Raw genomic sequence first — 18,330 nt, forward strand, 5'->3', positions numbered from 1 at the left:
TTCTGGAGAGCACAGCCAGACCAGAGCCTGTCAGGGAGCCGTCTTTGGGTGTGTTCCAGAGGTCCTGGGCCTCTCAGGTAGCGGTGCCTCCTGGCTGTGGTTCCACCCCCGGCTCACGGTTGTGGCTGGGACCCATGTGCCAGGCGGCTTCCGCGGTTCTGGGTGGACATGGCAGCCCTGTCCAGCCACCTCCTTGGCCTGCGCAAGCGGTCAGGACAGCTTCAGCGGAATCCAAGCCCTAAGGTCCTACTCAAGGGCTAGGGCTGATCAGGGTGTGTGCAAGTGAGCATGCCAGGGCCCCAGAGATGGACGAGACCAGGGGATGTGGAATGGTAGGGCCAACCCCACCTTTTTTTTTTTAATGAGGGAATAAGGTTGTAAAATAGAATTACTTTATTTTTATCACTCTTATGTAGTATAAGAAAAGACTAGACTATCGCTCACGCCTCAGAACTATTCATCCACTCTTGTGCCTTAGGCCACCTTTTGGGGATCACTTTCCATCTTCCTTTGCTACAGACCCTTTGATGGGGTCTGTATAACTGTCTCAGGTTCTGTTTCCTTGATAATGTCTTCTTTCCTTGATAATGTCTGTTGAAAATCTACTCCTAACCAGATGGCCCTTCCTTGGCAAGTGGCCCCGTCCTCTCTCTTCTTGCCACCCGGAAGTCATGTGACTGACGTGAGCATGGGGAGAAGTTTCCCAGAGACTGTGGCCACCGTCTCACCCCAGGAACGGAGCAGCTATGCTCAATGGGACTTTCAGAGAGAGACTTGAGGCCAGTGGGGGAAGCAGACAGGCAGGTTGAATGGGGTTCATGACACCCAGAACTTTCTAACGGGCTAGCACATGCATGCATTGGGGAGTGTTTGAGCAGGGGCTGGGAAGAAACTCCCCATCCTGGGTGGGGCTTGCCTCAGCTGCCCGGATTACCACCGGCCTCGGGGCTCTCTTGATGGCTCCAGGATTCCTGCTTTTCTCTCCCCTGCACAGAACCTCTGCCCATCTCCTCCAAAGGTCCCATGACCTTCTTGGGCGAGGCTCATTCTGGGTCCTCCAGCAAGCCCTCCCTGACCCTTCTGGCCTATGTATACCCCATCTCCTTTACCCCCAACTCCTGGGGTCTGGGTCCACCAGTCACCTGAAGCATTTGGTTGTTAGATTATTTCAGAGTGCTGTGCTGTGCTGAGCAAGGTCTCTCTGGATGGAGAGACCTTGTCTCTGTCCCTTTCTGCTTGCTCAGTATTACATTTAGGCCAGTCACCCAGGAGTGGGAGGTGGCATCAGGAGGCCCCACTCAGTCCCCAGCAGTGTTGGACACTTGGGCTCTCATTCTACCTCCTGTTCTGAGGGGTGGCAGCCTCCTCCCCAATCCCACCGTGAGGACCTCCCAGTATCCTGCGCTGGAGATGCCAGCCATGGGAGCAGGAGTCGCTGGAGGCTTTGATGGGTGGGTTTGGCCTGCTGAGTGTGGAGACAGCAATAAAGGATATGGCCAGATTCTGGCAGCAATCTTCCTGGCCCACTCTGGAGAGAGACAGAGCAGGAAGACAATGGCCCTGGGAATTTCCAGATGCCCAGGGGCTCTGCACATACCTCTACCCAAGCATTCCAGTGATTGCTCTCTTTTCCTGCCCCGGGGGCAACCGGTGGGTTTATATGTGTCCATGTGGGGCGCAGATGTGACTGTGTAGAGCATGCCTTGCTTAGCACCCCATCTTTGGTCTGCGTGCTTACAGGGCACATCAGGGGGTCTGAGACACCTGCCACACCCCATGTAGAAGGAAGGCCACATTCTGAGTTGGAGGGGCTGAGATGTGAAGGTTATGTAAGAGTTATCCTGCAGCAGGTTGATGATTATTTCAGCAGAAGAGCAAAGAATTCATAGGTTGGAATTCTGTTAGGGAGAAAATGCGTGTGTGGCCGATTGGCCCCCCGCCATGGAGCACCCCTTCCACCACACGGTTCTCTTAGGATAAGTCGGGGCACATAGGTTGAGAAGGACGTCATCTCCTTCCACATTTGGGCACTCTGCCCCCGTGATGTGTGCTGGGGAGTGGAGGAGTGTGGAAGGAAGTGCCTCTGCCCATTGGATTTCCCGTCATTCCCTGTGCTGGGGTGTTGGGGGGCCTGCTGTTTCGCAGCAGGTGCTGGTCTTTGGTCTCTGTTGGGTCCAGACATGGGTGCCAGGTCGGCCCCGGCGGAAGGAAGCCTGACACAGGGTGCTCTGAAGTCCACGTGCTCCCGAGTTGGGGTAGCTTCCCGTTCCGGGGGAGCCGGTGGGGGCTCTATGGCGCACACAGCTTCGGCTGCCAGGCTCTGTGGCCATAGCCTGCTCTGTTTGGCCGGCCCGGGAACAGGCCTCCAGTCGCCTCCTGGCTTTCCCCTCCCTGTGGGACCCTCACATATAGGCTTGGCAGCTCTGTTCCTCTCTATTGGGTAGACAGCAGTCCCTTTGTGGGTTGTCGGCTGGTTACTTTGCTCATAGGCTGCAGGGCATGGAGAGATGGAAGCAGGGAGAACAGGGCCATGTATGAAATGCCCTCCAGGTCCTGGGAAGACGTGCGGCCAGGAGTCAGAGGCTGGGATCCACTTCTGCCTCTCTGGTGTGTGGCCCACTCATTGTTCCCAGATGCGGAGTTGGCATGAGATGTCCACGTGCCAGCCCTATGACGGCCATTATGATCCGCATTCTATAGGGACAGAAACAGAGGTCCTAAGGAGTTGCCTGGTGTGCCCTGAGCCACCCAGAATCCAGGGCAGAGGTAGGATTTGAACCCGGGACTCTGGCCCCAGTAGCTGCATTGCTTTACCAGTGCTGTGTGCTGACGCTGACTTGCTAAGCAAGTCATTCCTCTCTGGGGTTATGTTCAATGAGGCGATTAGTACATAAGTCGTGGCCCATCACACACAGACATTGGAGATGATGCTTTTAAATATGCGGAATACTGTTTCACAAAACAAACAACATATAAACAGTATATTCAGTATGATTACTGTTTTGTAAAATGAGCCCACGCACGTATGCACACACACACACGGCAAAAAGCACGGTAACTGGTTATCCTACATCTATCTGGCAGACGGTCGATTTTCTTCTTCCACCTTTTTTGTACTTTTCAAAGTTTATAGGGTGAAATGTTTTATATTCAGAAAAAAAAGTTAGTTAAAAAAGCTGGAATTGTTCAAGGGGCATCCTCAGGAGATGGACACTCAGGGGAGAGTGAGCTCCCTGTCCTTGGGGGTGGACAGGCTGAGGCTTGTCCATCTGTCATGGACACTGTTCCTGGGTGTCCTGATTAGAGGAATGGGGAGGACAGCATTCTTTGGTGGACTGTGCCTGGCATGGCCCCCCGGGTCCCTGGACCTATGGAAGAAGGGAGTTTCCCAATGCCATGCTCCTCAAACTTGACCATGGCTGAGAATCCGTGGAGATTGTGGTCACATTGCAGACTCTGACTTGGGAGGTGGGCCCGAGACTCTGCATTTCTAAGACCCTCGTGTACTTTCCTTTGGATTTGCCCTGGAAAAGTTCCCGGGGCACTGCAAAGCAGACGATTCCGGTGGCGATTGGAGAGGTACACACAGGGACATGAGGATGAGCGACCTGGACTGGGTGACATTTGTGGAAGGACTCTTTCCAGCTGTGGAAAGATGAGTTTTTGTCAGAGGGCTGAGTTTGAGGCCGGGGCCCCCTCACACTTGGCTTCATGGAGAGAGTGCACAGGTGGAGCCAGGAGGGCTAGGATTTTAATCCCAGCTCTGCAGCTCCTTAGCTGCGTGTCCTTGGGAAGGCCATTTTGCCTCTCTCTGCCTCAGTTTCTTCATCAGTACAGTAGGGATAAGAAGGCTGCCTGCTAAGGCCATAGTGAGGATGAATTGGGATAACATGGATCAGGAACCTGGCTCAGGATCTGCTCTGTGGTAGGCTCTTAACACATGCTTGCTTCTCCTAAAATTGCATGCTCCCTTCTCCTGGCAGGTGGATGAGATTTACCATGATGAGTCCCTGGGGGCCCACATAAACATCGCGCTGGTCCGCTTGATCATGGTCGGCTACCGACAGGTAACCCCCCCTTGCCAATAGGTAGGATTTGGAGGGAGAAGTGGTGTGGGGCCGATGCACCGGACTGGTTGTGGGGTGGAGAGCCATTGGTCAGTGTCTAGGAAGCATTTTGTTTCCAGAATCAGAACCCTGAGACCATTAGAATTGAGGCTTCAGGGGCATTTGGGGATGTTACGCAGGGACTGAGGGATTCCCTCCAAACTTGTAAGCAGACAGTCCTACAGCCTTACAATTGGAGATCCCTCTTCCTGAGGAACCGATGTGGAGATGGGCTCAGAGCGGGGCAGTGACCGAGCCAAGTCCTGCTTTGCTTGGACGCTGGGGCCCTGAGCTCTGCAATCTTAGACTGGTCTCTTATTCTCCCCCAAATGGGGGTAGCAACAGAACTTTCCTCCAGGGGCTATCGTGAGGATAAAATGAGACTGTGAACATAAAGCCTAGAAGAAGTACTCAGCACAACACCTGTCTTGCAAGTCAGTTGAGGGATGAAAGAGAATGTGTGTTGAGTTCTCAGCAGACAGGTGTCCTGGCACACTCCCTAAAGTGGGAGGGCTGTGCACCAGCAGTTGGAGTCAGGGCTACTCGGGGACAGTCCATGCAGTCCCACGGGCCTCAGTGTCCTCCGCCGGTGGGAGGGGAGCAATGGGTGCCCCCTGCAGTCTGGGGACTCTGGTGATCGCCCCTCTGTTGATGCTCTTGGCCCCCGCAGTCTCTGAGCCTGATCGAGCGTGGGAACCCCTCTCGCAGCCTGGAGCAGGTGTGTCGCTGGGCGTACTCTCAGCAGCGCCAGGATCCCAGCCACGCAGAGCACCATGACCACGTGGTCTTCCTCACCCGGCAGGACTTCGGGCCCTCAGGTACGCCAGGTACTGTATTAGCTGTGGCCAGGTGTGTGCAGCTGTAGGGCAGAGGCTCAGGCTCGGGGCCGGGCTCTCTGGAGCCACCCCAAGGCGGTTTGAGGGACCAGGTTCCCTGTCAACAGAGAGAGTCCTGGGACTCTGGAGATAGGACCTGGCCGGACAGGTGGGCAAGCTTGGGGGACCAGGGGAAGTGAATGGGTCCCCATTCTGGTCCCTGCGGTCTTGGTTGAGCCTGCCAGTGGCTGGGAATGGCGTGTGTTTGTTGACTGACCAACTGACTGGCTGGCTGGAGGGACATGGCATGGAAGTCGGGTGTGCACAGGCTTGGGGTATCTGGAAATCTTACTGTTTTGATCAGAGGAGGGGGTGACAGAGGCATGGAAGCTGTAGGCCCTGAGGGGAGCTGTAGAGCTTTAGGATGTGGGAGCATTTGGCTCAGGTTGCTCTGCTATTGGGAGGGGGACAGACTTTGCAAAGATCCTCCTTCCTCCAGACACCCTCTGACAGTGACCACGTCAGCATGTTCCTACAGTGGCTGGCTGTGCACAGACCTCGCGGAGTCCTGCCTCACCTTCCTGTGACCTCTGTCTGCCCTGTCTCCCTCTCCCCGGCAGGGTATGCACCTGTCACTGGCATGTGCCATCCCCTGAGAAGCTGTACCCTCAACCACGAGGACGGCTTCTCCTCAGCCTTTGTGGTGGCCCACGAGACTGGCCATGTGTAAGTGTGCGTAAGCGGCGCCGGGAGGGCCTGCTGCGCTGGGAGCTCCGAGGAGTTCTGTGGGTGTGGGTGGCTTAATCCCAGATCGGGCTCCCACCCCCGCATCCTGGGAGATGCCAGAGGAGCTGCCCATGCAGTGTGCCCAGCCATGATGGGGAGGGAGCCCCGGGGCCCAGATGGCAATTCTGGGCCTGCCTTGGGTCCAGCCCCCACATCCCAGGGCCATGGAGGACCAGATGTGGCCCTGCCTTTGGACAGGTAGATGCCGTGTCCCATCATAGGCAGTGGTCTGTTCTCTGGATGGCCTCTATCCCTCATCCCATCCACAACTTGAGGCCCTCCCAAGAGCCGTTCCAGCCCAAATGGCTGCTGCAGCGCTGGCCTGAGCCCATCGTAAACAGGCGCTCATAGGCTCAGGCCTCGGGCCAGGCTGGCAGCCGGCTTGCTTGGTCTCTGGACCTGGATTTTGTTTAGAGCATATCCATTCATTCATTCAACCAGTATTTCTTGAGCACCCACTGTGCGCCAGGCCCTGTGGTAGGAATGGACTGTAGTGGAGAATAGGCCAGAGAAGCTACATTCCGGGAGAAAGCAAATATGCCACTGTCATCCAGGTTGTCCTTTGATAACGCGCACATGTTACAGTCATGCCTGCCGGCCTCGTCCCCCCACTGGGCAGAACTGAGGGACACACTCCCGGCCCCTCCCCTGCAGGTGAAGGACCTGGGAAGGAGAGGGGTGGGCCAGCCCGGAGGGGGTCTGGCACCTGCTGTCTGCCGTGCCCCTCTCCACACCAGCCCTATCTGCCCAGGAGGCCCCTGTGGACTCCATGCAAGCTCCACCCCTCGCTGGGGCCCCAGCTCCCTCCTGACTGACACGCGGGGAACCTCAAGAGTCCCTTCCTTTCCCGGAAGCCCATGGTGCCTCATATTTTAGAGCTGGGGGTTTGTCCTCCTGTGTGTGGGAGGCGGGGCGGGGGAGGGGCACTCCACTCTTCATGTAGCAGAGCCTCTCCCTGGGGAGAGACAAGGACAGCCTTAGAGGTCCATGTGTCTGTCTGGTGGTCAAGGCCAGACGCAGCCACCTGGGAGTATTTGAGAATTTAGAGCCTCTGGGCTTTGGCATTCAGTACGAATGATACAAAACAGACTTTACAATTTAAACCATCGCTATGGTGGGTGTGTACCATGCACAAAGCTCTGCTCAGTTCTGCAGGGTCTTGGAAAAGCTTAAAAGCTGGCATGCAGATACTCAGGAAATGAGGTTGAACTGAACCAAATGAGTGAGACCTGGTCCTTGCACTTGCAGGCCTTGGGCCTGGTGCTGCGAGTCGTTAATGGTGGGACAGGTGGCCCCTGCTGTGGGAGGTCAGCCCTTGGGAGTCGTGACCAGGGAGGGTGTACGGGGAGGAGTGGGGCTTGAGTGGGCCTTGGAACCCCTGAGGATGTGGGTGGAGTTTGAGGAGAGGGCAGGAGGGCAGAATGAGTCCAGTCCCATTGGAGAGCAGGGTGGGGCCTCAGCTTCCATCCAGAGGGGTGGGCCTCCCCTCTGCATGGTGGGGAAACTGAGGCCAGGAGTAACAGTCTGAAGCCTGGTCAGGGCATGCTCTCCTATTGCCTTCACAGGGACCGGCTCCCTAGCGTGACTTGGGACTCCCTTCTGTACCCCACCCCCACCCTCTAGGCTCGGCATGGAGCATGATGGTCAGGGGAACGGCTGTGCGGACGAGACCAGCCTGGGCAGCGTCATGGCGCCCCTGGTGCAGGCTGCCTTCCACCGTTTCCACTGGTCGCGCTGCAGCAAAGTGGAGCTCAGCCGCTACCTCCCGTAGGTTGCCTCCACCTCCGGGCTGGGGACAGGGGAGCACACAGCCTGCCACTCCATCTCCCCCGCCCCCCAGCCATCTCCGTCCTGGGACCACCCTGCCCCCAACATGCGCTCCATTCCCAGCCTTGCTGCTCAGCTCCTGGGCCTCCAGGGACGTTGAGGCCGAGGACAAGCTTTAGACCCAGGAGCTCAAGGCGAAGAATGGGGGCAGAGTGGATTTGGGTGGGGCAGGTGTGCAGAGAGACTGTCACTAACCTCATGCGGCAGCTGGCCAGGGCCCCCAGTACGTCCTTTGTGGCAGGCTGCCTTTCCTTCCCTCAGTGCAGTGAGCCCTCCGATTGTTCTGGAACGGGCCCTTCCTCCCTGGAAGACACAGCGAGCACCTAGCAGAGGGCAGCAGGGGCTGATTCCTGCAGGCCGCCTTTGCTCCCTAAACCCCTGCCTCCAGGACAGGAGGGCGTGGGAATTCCTGCCTCGGCCTGGCTCACCTCCTTGTCTCCACCGGCAGCTCCTACGACTGCCTCCTCGATGACCCCTTTGCGCCCGCCTGGCCCCGGCCCCCGGAGCTGCCGGGCATTGACTACTCAATGGACGAGCAATGCCGCTTTGACTTCGGCTCCGGATACCACACCTGCTCTGCGGTAAGTTCCCACCGGCCTCTGCCTGCTGGGGTGCCAGGGCCTTGTCCTCCTGTGACCCCGGCTAGGCCTCCGCAGAGCACCTCCCTCCCAGCTGGCCAGGTGGCCTGGTGATGGGCCCACGGGCTTGGTGCTACCTGCTGTGGGGGGATGCAGGGTGACCAGGGCCCAGCCCTGCCGCCTTCTGCTACATACCTGCCCTACCCAGTCCCACGCTTGGAGGCAGGTTTGTGCGGTGGCTGGAGGATGCTTTAGTCCTGGGAAAGATGGGACAGAGTAGAACAGAGAGGGCAGGTGGCTGATGGGGTCCTGGCTGGGTGGGTTACTGGGGAACTTACCTGCCGGGCAGCCCCTCTGTCGCATCAGGGGCTGGGCTCTGGCCTGCTGGACTAATAGTTGTCTCCATCTACTCTGCGGGGTTTGACAGGATGTTTTGGGCTGATTTGTCCCCCTAGGGAAAATCTCCTGTGTCCCCACATAATCTCTCTCCAGGGCATCAATTGCATGCTCTCTCCTCCCCACCCCATGCCTAGGAGATAGATACAGGGAGCATAGCCCTTCCTTACCCTGCAGAACAGGGCAGAAGAGAGCCTGGTGCTGGGGAGCCCCCCAGGAGAGAACCAAACAGCCGCTGATCAGGGCCTTGGCAGAGGCTCACATCCTGCAGGACCAGGAGCCCTTTCTCACTGCTCAGGCCACATGGGGACACATGGTCTCTGAGCTAGGCAGGGAGAAACAGCCTGGGATGTGGAATTTCAGTGCCCAAGGGCTGTATCTGTAGGACGCTGGTCTGGCTGGCAGGGGATCATAGGAGAGAACAATCTGGGTTCTCCTGGACAACATGAAACAGGAGGTCACCAACATCTGGCACAGCCTGGTGAGACCAGAGGCGGGTGGGAGTCCTGGCCTCGTCTGGGTGTCTTGGGGTCTGGGCCAGACCGGCAGCCCTTTGAAGGCCCTGACGTGCACTGGGCTCAAGGGGCTTGGCAAGCCCAAGCGTCCCCGGAGTCTCAAACCCTAGTCCCTGCCCAGTGGCACGGCGGCTTCTTCAGAGGCAGGGAGGGAGGCCTGGGAGGCAACCAGGGGAGTGTGGGCTGTGGCCTGCCCCTTCTCGGTGCCCCGCCGGAGAGAGTAGGGGGTCCCTGGAGGCCATTAAAGTGGGGTCCAGTTTGAGGGCGTGGACCTGCCTGCGTCCCTCCCCGTGTTCTGGCCCCAGCGCCCACCACAGCCCTCCCCTCTCTCTGCCACTGCCCTTTGCCCCCCGGACAACTTGGAGCCTGAGTGCGTGACCGCTCTCCCCTGCCCGGGCAGTTCCAGACCTTTGAACCCTGTAAGCAGCTGTGGTGCAGCCACCCCGACAACCCGTACTTCTGCAAGACCAAGAAGGGGCCCCCCCTGGACGGGACCGAGTGTGCACCTGGCCAGGTACCTGGGGCCTGGGGCTGGGGCAGGACTGTGTGGGTCCCCGGGAGCCCCCGTCCCCCAGGCGTGGGTGTGCAGATGGCATGCATGGAGCCCCTCCATGAACTCATATGTTCACACCCTCCCTCCCACACCACAGTGTGCAGAGCTTGGCATTCTCTTCCAGCCCTTCCGGCAGGAAGGCTTACTTCCATTTTACAGATGAGAAGAATGAGGCCCAGGCAGGCAGGCGAAGGAACTTGGGGAGTCAAAGAAGGGGGGAAGGGAAGACTCCAGGTGTCCTGCTTGCCCTCCCTGGCCCACCACGCAATTTCTCCCACACACGTGTTGCCTCCCCTGCCCCAGACCCAGCCTTTCACATATGTGCAGGCATGTGTTTGCCCCCTTGAGTGTGTGTGTGTGTGTGTGTCAGGGCTTCATTTGTCCTGGGGGTCTCATGGCTGGGTCTGAGAGCCCTGACCTGGGGTCTGAAACCCACCTCTGCTCTATCGCTGCCCCTGAGCCTGATCTCTGTGGTGCCTTCTCGTGGCACTTCTCTGGTTCCTGCTGACCCCTGATCAAGTGGCCTCTCCACTCCTCAGGTGGTTCTGACGTCACATGAGAGCAAAGGGCAGAAGCAGGGCGTTGAGAGAGGCTCCAGGCTTACTCAGCATCAGCTGGGAGCCCAGCCACGGGACGCCCCCCTCCAGCCTGCCCTCTGCCCTCTGCCCTCACCAGGCTCCACCCACCCAGCACATATGTGTGTGGGGTGGGGCGGGGGGGGTCTGCCCCTTCACAGATGGCTGGGGCTTCCCGTGGCTTTGCACGGGCCCAGTGGGCTCTGCGCCTGGTGGGCTCTTATCCTGGAGACTCGGTATACCTGCTCCAGGTGTTTCCAGAGTTCCAGGAACTTCCGTCACCATTTCACGTGACAGTTAATCCATGACTCTCAGTTTTGGCTGCATATTGGAACCATCTGGGGAGCTTTCCGAGTCCCCACCCCCCAGGGCAGGGAGTGACTGCAGATGGGCATGAGAGATCTCTTTGGGGTGATGGAAATGTTCTAAAATTGGATGTGGTGACAGTTGCACAAGGCTGTAAATTGTGAAAACTCACTGACTTGTGCACTCGACCGGAGCGATTTTTATGATACAGAAAGTATCTGCCACGTCTTTAAAAAATCCCGACCCCTAGAGATCCTGACTCAGTTGGTCTGGGGTGGAGTGAAGGCATCTGGAGTTTTAAAAGTTCCCCAGGTGACTCCAAGGCTGAGAACCACGCAGCTTTCTCTTGAAAAAGACCCAGGGAGCTTTGCTGTCCTTCTCACATGTTGCCCTGCAGGAGAAGGGAAGCGAGTTACTTTGGTTGAGCCCGCCTTTATGCCTGGCCTCAAGCTAGGGCCTTTGTGGGTGTTCCTCTTTCAGTTCTTAGAACAGTTCCATTTAACAGGTGAGCACACTGAGGCTCAGCAAGGGGAAGTTGTGCCAAAGTCACACACAGCTTTTAATGGCTGAGCAGGGATTCAAACCCAGGCCTCTTAGACTCGATTCAAATATTCCCTCCAGTTTGTGCATGGGTAGACCTCCCGGTGGGGCTGGCTTGCCTCCCACAAACACACCTGCCTGTGGCCCCTGCAAGGGGATTTTCAGGTACAGAGTCAAGATCGCCTCTAGATAGCATGGAAAGATTGTGTCTTCTATTCCCGATCAGTTCTTTTTTTCTCCAGGAGTGTTAAGCCAACTAACTGCAGTTATTATCGTCATTGATAATACTGTCTGCCATTTTTGGAGGGCTGTGCGTGCCAGGCATGATCTCCTTCAAGGCTCCCAGCAGACCTGTGGGCAGGTGCTGTTACGCACACTGTTCACTGGAGGGATAGGCTCAGAAAGGGGAACCCTTTGCTGAAGGTCCACTCGGCTCATGGTAGGGGTGGGATTCTGTGCAACCCTGAGGCTCGTGCTCTTAATGTCCTTTGCTCTGGGCTCACCTGTGGTGCCCCCAGCCACGTGCACCATGGGGCACTCTCCATAGCAGGCTGAGTGGCCCCAGGGTAACTTCATTCCGTCTGCTCCATCCCAGTGGTGCTTCAAAGGTCACTGCATCTGGAAGTCGTTGGAGCAGACTTACGGCCAGGATGGAGGCTGGAGCTCCTGGACCAAGTTCGGGTCATGTTCACGGTCATGTGGGGGCGGGGTTCGATCCCGCAGCCGGAGCTGTGACAATCCCCCGTGAGTGCTCTTGGCTGAGGTGGGCAGGGCAGGGGACTCCCTGCCCCCAGGCCTGAGGGGCTGGGAGAGGAAGGCACGTGGGGAGGGGTGAGGGCAGGACACTAGAGAGAAGGACCCCTGCAGGTGGTCTGTATTCTATTGGTGAGGACCCAGAATTGTTGGGGGGGGGGGGGGGCTGGGCCTGACGTCTCCCATCGGGTGTGGCATCTGAGAATCGGTCTGAACCAGTGATTCTCAAACTCTCGTGTATGGAAGATTCTGAGTGGGCCTAGGACTCTGATCCTCTGGCTAAGCTTTGAGAAGACACTGATCTAAATGCTCAGTAGCCATGTTTGCTTTCTTGCCATATGAAACAAAACTTCCACTGATTTTCCTTCACTTACCTCTTTCTGTCATCAAATCCTGCCTTTCACTGCCCCACCCAAATTCCAGGAGTCTGGGGGAGCAGTCTGTGTCTCCCCCTTTTATTCCCTCTGTGGGGATCCCTCCCATGGTTTTGGAACTTCCGAGTGCCAGCTGGCTCTGGCCTCCCTGTCCCAGGCTGAAGCCACCCGCTCGGAACAGGCTCGGGCTAGATGGAGGCCGGCCAGGGGCGGCCGTGTGGGTCAGCAGGCTCCAGGAACCAGGGGTGCCCAGCCTCCGCAGAATAGCAGTGCCCTTGGATGCTGTGGCTCAGTAGTGGCCATCCGCCCTCGCATCCTCAGGAGGGATCCTTCGTCCTCTGCTGTTTACTTCTGGGGATGGGAGGCTCACTACTGCCTGTCGCAGCCTGATCCCGTGTCCACTGGCTGTGCTGACCTTTTATAAATATGAGCCCAAATGAATTGCCCTGTAACTGCCACCTGTTGGGGGTATGAAAGCCCGGGTTGGAGAAAGGCCCTGTGAGGCCCACTCTGAGTAAACTACCTTCCAATTTGGATGGATGGTTATCCCCTTGATCAAAGCTGCCGTCTAGCAAACTCCTCTATAATCCTAACTCTTTGTGTTGTATGAGGCTTAAGTGACATAATATGGGTACTCTCAGCACTATGCCCAGCCCAGATTAAGCGCTAATAAATGGCAGCTGCTGTTATGATAATTGGTACAGTGTATCCAGCACTCTCTCATGCCAGGTGGGATGGGGGGGATGCTGAGCACTTCCGTGCACACACCCATGTGATGCCGCTGGCCCTGGGAGCACAGTACCAGGAACCTATGCTTGGAAACTTTGCATCAATAATCCTACCCAATCCTCTTCATGTAATGGAGAAGAGAATACAGATGGCTTTAAATACCTTTTCTTATTTATTCTCAACAGACACACCAGGAGGCAGGTAAGAGAAGAGGTATCCCAGTCCCACCTTTGAAGAGGAAATTAAGGCTCAATAAGGCTAGGTGACTCAGCCGAGATTTGCAAAGGCGGGACTTGGGGTTAGACCTAGCACAGCCTTCTCGTTCCAGATCCAGGTCTCTCTTTACCACTCCTTACTTTATTATGAGGTGAAGTGGAAGTGGACGCAAATCGGAATTGTGGAGGCACGTTTTGAGCGCCTACTGTCTGCCAGGCCCTGTGCGATGGTTGAAAACATATACAAAGACGAATAAGACTGGTTTCTCTTCCAGCCCAGTGGGAGAGCATTAGTCATCCCTGTCCCCGCCATCCACCTCCCTGCCCTGTTTCTCAGCTCTCCTCCTCCCCCCATAGTGGGACAGGTGGCATGTGCCCAAGGGGTGGAGTAAGAGGAATCTGGAAGGACTCTGACCACAGCAGCCCCCACTGGGTGGGGGGGTCCCTCTCTCATTTATAAGTTAGAAGAGCCTCTTTATGTTCCTCTCAAAGGCTGAGCTGCCATGGGTGGCCATGTGGGAAGTCTGGCCCTCCCAGCCTTCCGGCAAAGTCACCCTGTCCCTCTGTGCCTGCCACAGCCCAGCCTACGGAGGCCGCCTGTGTTCAGGGCCCGAGTTCCAGTACCAGATATGCAACAGCGAGGAGTGCCCGGGGCCCTATGAGGACTTCCGGGCCCAGCAGTGTGCCAAGCGCAACTCCTACTACATCCACCGGAATGCCAAGCACAGCTGGCTCCCCTACGAGCCTGAAGACGGTGAGTGGCTCCCCGCCCCCTGCCATGTCCCTGGGCGTCTGCTGGGTCCATGTCTTCCCAGGTGCGCCTCCCATGCCTGGGGCTGCCAGTGGAGGTAGAGGGACAGTTGGGGCACCAAAAGGGACATGCAGTGGGCAGGCTTGCCATACACCTCTGTGCGGGCCCTTGTCTTGTGTGCCTTGGGGCCAACGGACCTCATGAAAGCCATCCCTGATTTATGTATTTATGCTGACGGTTTTCTGGCAGGAAAACCACCTAGAATCAGGGGCCCTTCACCCAGAGGTGCCGTTGGGGTGGGCAACAGTGTTGGCTGTTGGGTTGGTGCCTTTCACCCGGGCCCGAACCTGTACGGGAAGGCACTCTACAGGTGCACGCGCCCTGGCTTTGCGTAACCACCATCCCGAGAGGCTCCGTCCTATCACATCCCATATTTTTAGGTTTTACTGACGGTGCTACTGTTACAGCAGGTAATGAAGAGGATTTAAAAGGCAGGCAGATGAGAGCCTCTGGGATCCTGATACTGACTCCCTCCAGGCTGCTCTGGGACAGACACAGGCCCCAGGACTCACGCAGAGGAACTGAATTTTGGGACCAAGTGCCAGTGCCAGGACCTGTGTGCTTTGGAGCCTTTCCACTGACGGCTCTCTTAGCAGCAGAGAGATGCCAGTGAAGGGCTGGGGTTCGAGGCGTCTTAGAGCCTTCAGGCTGGAGGGGCCCCTCACGGTCCTCTGTGTCCACTCCCCCTGCCAGCCTCTCTATGGTCCTTTGATGGACGGATGTTCAACCCCTACCCCGCAGCCCTCAGCCTCAGATGGCACCTACTAGAATGGCCTTTCCTCTCCTGAGCCCAGGGCCTCCTCTTTGGAGCCCTGGTTCCAAAGGATTAACTGCAAGACCCTTGGTTGTTCAGCTCGTATTTAGAATGACAATCTTCAGGTTGGAAGGGACCTCAGAGGCCTGTCCATTGCCCAGCAGGGCACAGACCTCTCCAGAACATGATGACAGAGACTGTTTTCCCTCTGCTTTGAATTCCTCCCACCTAGGGAGTTTGCCACCCCGTTGCCACTATGGGCTGGCTTCCATGGCTGTCCACAGAGCTGTCTGCCTGGGGCGTACTGGTCATTGTCCCCAAACCCTTTGGGAGGGTTAGAGTCTCCTATCCCTCTCCCGCTGGCCCAGGTCCCGCCAGGAATCTGGCTCCTGTGCATGAAATCTAAAGTGGTATTGGATGCTATGGTTCTGGACCTGAGCTCTGAGTACTGGGGCAAGATGCATCCTGGGAGCCCATGGACCAGGAGCAAGGAGCCAGATGGTTCCTTAAAAATTTGGCTGAGTGGGGTGGCTTGCTTTGAAAGCCTTGCAGATCCACTCAGATCCAAATAAGCCCCTGTAGGGAGGGGCTTCAAGGCCCCTGGGGCATTTGGACTTTGGATTTTCCCAGGACTTTTCGACAAATTCCAGAAAGTTATCTAGCCCCAACTTCCTTTTTCCTAAGAAACGTAGCAAATGTTTATATGTTCTCTGGAACCTTTTTAGCACATCAATGGCCCAGATAGGGAAGAGAACAATCAAATGTTAGAATTAGAAAGGATCTCCTGTCCTCTCTCACTGCAGCTTCATTTGGCAAACCCAAACCCAGATCCCTGTTCTGCCTTACCTTCACACAGCCTTCTAATGTTTACAAACATGTGAAGATACACCATCATACATGTGACTGGGGAAGTGTATGGAGAGATCAGTGTGGGAATCAAGCCAGACTGCCTGGCTTAGGATCCTGGCTCTTCTACTTAGTGTGTGTGTGGCCTTGAGCAAGTTTCTTAACCTCTCTGGTCCTTGGTCTCTTCCTCTGTAATGCTAGAACTTACTTCCTTATGGTATTGAAAAATTTAATTGAGTTCATTCACAAAAAACATTTGAAATTTTACATCCAGAGTGTGTAGGGGCACCTGGCTGGCTCGGTCGGTAGAGCATGTGACTCTTGATCTCAGGATTGTGAGTTTAAGCCCCACATTAGGCGTGGAGCCTACTTAAAAAAAAGGGAAAAAAAAGGCGTGTAAAGGTTTTGGAAGTATTTGGCACTTAGTAAGCATTCACTAAGTGTTGGCTTATTATTATTGTTATTACTATTATTTTATCACTTGATTTTCTTTAACATCCTCTGTGGCATTTTATTGGTCAGGGATAAGGAACTGAGGCTCAGAGAGGTCTGATAATTTGCCCAGGGTCACTAGGCTAATAAGTGACACAGCAGGGATTTTAAGCCCCAGCTCCACCCCCAGAGCTCCCTCCAGCACCCAGAGCTGGCCCAGGAGCTTCCTGCTCCCAACGGGCGCTGCTCTCCTCCTGGGCCAGCCCACATTCTCCGAGCACGGCTGGGAATTCGGCATGGTCTCTTTGTCCACAGATGCCCAGAAGTGTGAGCTGATCTGCCAGTCGGAGGACACAGGGGACGTGGTCTTCATGAACCAGGTGGTCCACGACGGGACACGCTGCAGCTACCGGGACCCATACAGTGTCTGTGCCCGCGGCGAGTGTGTGGTAGGTCCCCTGCTCTGGGCCCCCCACCTTCTGCCTTCCCCAGGGAGACTGGAGAGCTGCACTGCTTGCCCCTCTTTCTGTTCCCTGGGGAGACCAGCGTCTCCTCGCCTGCTCCACCCGTGACACCCTTGGTCCTCAGCATAATCCCGGGTTGCTAGAAAGGGGTTATTACCCCGCCCCATTCAAGGGAAGAGGAGTGGCCAGGTTTAAGACCTGTCCAAGTCACATGGAGAGTTTGTGGCAGAGACCTGTCCAGGAGTGCCTCTTGGTCTATGGTCACCTTGTAGGGCCTGGGGACCAGGGAGGGAGTCAGGGGCTGCCGGCCTGGGGATGATAACGGGGGGCATGGGAGCCTTCTCCTGCTGAGCTCCCCTTCTGGCCTCAGCCTGTTGGCTGTGACAAGGAGGTGGGATCCATGAAGGCAGATGACAAGTGCGGGGTCTGTGGCGGCGACAACTCTCACTGCAGGACTGTGAAGGGGACACTGGGCAAGGCCTCCAAGCAGGCAGGTGAGCAGCCTCGTGCTGGGGAGATGACCAGGAGTGGCTGGGGGTCTGGCCTGGCCAGGGGTCCCTTGAGCCTGAGTCCCTTGGGCGGGCCCTCCTTCCTCTGCTGGGCCACAGTGCGGGGTGGGGTGGGGGGCGGTGGGGGGAGGCACCTGGAACCTGCCTCTGCACCTTCCCAGGAGGCCCTAGGCGGCGGAGTCAGAAGCCACAGCTGGCCACCTCTCCTTCCAGTGTGTGCTGCCTGCGTTTGGGCCCAGGAGCCTGGAAGCATTTTCCTGCCGGCCAGTGTGCTGTGATAGGAGCTCAGCCATCTCTTTGGCCCAGGGACTGTTAGGGGGAGTGAGAGCTCAGATAGGTCTGAAGAGGTAGCCCAGACTGGACTGGAATGTTTTTTCTCCTCCCTCTCTCCCTTTTTTGGTAAACTTGTGGCGCCTCCTGCTTTGAACTCCTAGTACCTTGAGTTCCTTGACTTCCCTCCCACCTTCAGTCTGGCCACACTTGGCTGATGAAAAGGGCCAGGTATTAGTCCTTTACACTCTAGGATAAATTAGATCCATTTCCCCTTTGGGAGTGTCACAGCTTTGCCTCGCCTCTCCTTTTGGGGGCAAGGTTGTTGGCTTTAAGAGAGGTTTGTTTCCAGGTTTGGGATTGGAAGGGCCATGGGGCCCCGAGAAGCCATGCTGGATCTTCATCTAAATCCCTTAAAGTATGAGAAGAAAGGGGGAGAGGACATCAGGAGAGAAAAGGAGGCTCAAGAAAGTGGGGAATAATAGTAACTAATGTGCATGCGTGCTTACCCCCCACCCCCACCCACGCAGCCCTTAGACTTGATAGAGCATTTAAACAATAGCATCTCATTTGACCCTCTCAGCACCTTGTGGACAAGGGCCCGTTCCTATTTTACAGATGAGGAAACAGGTTCTTGGGGATGTGCTAGGGGCCAGGGGGCATGGGTGATGGGGTCTGCTGGGCAGACGGGCCACCAGTTCAAGATGCTCACGGATCCTTCTCTGTGGCAGGAACTCTCAAACTGGTACAGATCCCAGCGGGTGCCAGGCACATCCAGATTGAGGAGCTGGAGAAGGTCCCCCACTGCATTGGTGAGCGCTGGGGAGCTGGGAGAGGGGCTGCCAGGCCCTCGGGCTTGCCCTCAGCCATGGGAAAGCCAGGAGGGCAGAGGAGAGAGTCTAATGCAGGGGAGATTTCACAAATTCGAATAATGGCAGGGAACCCTTAATTTTTTTTTTACTTATGTTGAATACACAACCTGTTCCATGGTTCAAATTTCACAAGATGTGAGAGGGGATCTAGCAAAGATTTCCCTCCCGTCTCTGCCCTGCAGGAGCTGTTTGTTTCCCCAGGGGCAGCCACTGTTGATTAATCGTGCACACCTCTTAAAGGAAAACGATTTTCATAGAATGTATCAGCCACCTTTTGCTGTGTAACATACCATCCCAAAACTTT

At 56.4% G+C, this 18,330-nt stretch overlaps 1 protein-coding gene across 1 annotated transcript in view; it reads left to right on the forward strand.

Annotated features, from left to right (window-relative positions):
• ADAMTS14 (ADAM metallopeptidase with thrombospondin type 1 motif 14) overlaps positions 1–18,330 on the forward strand; it is a 73,090-nt gene that overhangs the window by 38,067 nt on the left and 16,693 nt on the right. The window contains 11 exon segments of the mRNA XM_044916488.1: positions 3,984–4,067; positions 4,777–4,924; positions 5,542–5,647; positions 7,331–7,474; positions 7,983–8,115; positions 9,424–9,537; positions 11,593–11,741; positions 13,647–13,822; positions 16,227–16,360; positions 16,746–16,869; positions 17,886–17,966. Coding sequence (XP_044772423.1) covers positions 3,984–4,067; positions 4,777–4,924; positions 5,542–5,647; positions 7,331–7,474; positions 7,983–8,115; positions 9,424–9,537; positions 11,593–11,741; positions 13,647–13,822; positions 16,227–16,360; positions 16,746–16,869; positions 17,886–17,966 — 1,393 coding nt within the window.

Source organism: Neomonachus schauinslandi, chromosome 6 (assembly GCF_002201575.2).
Source record: "Neomonachus schauinslandi chromosome 6, ASM220157v2, whole genome shotgun sequence".
NCBI lineage: Eukaryota > Metazoa > Chordata > Mammalia > Carnivora > Phocidae > Neomonachus > Neomonachus schauinslandi.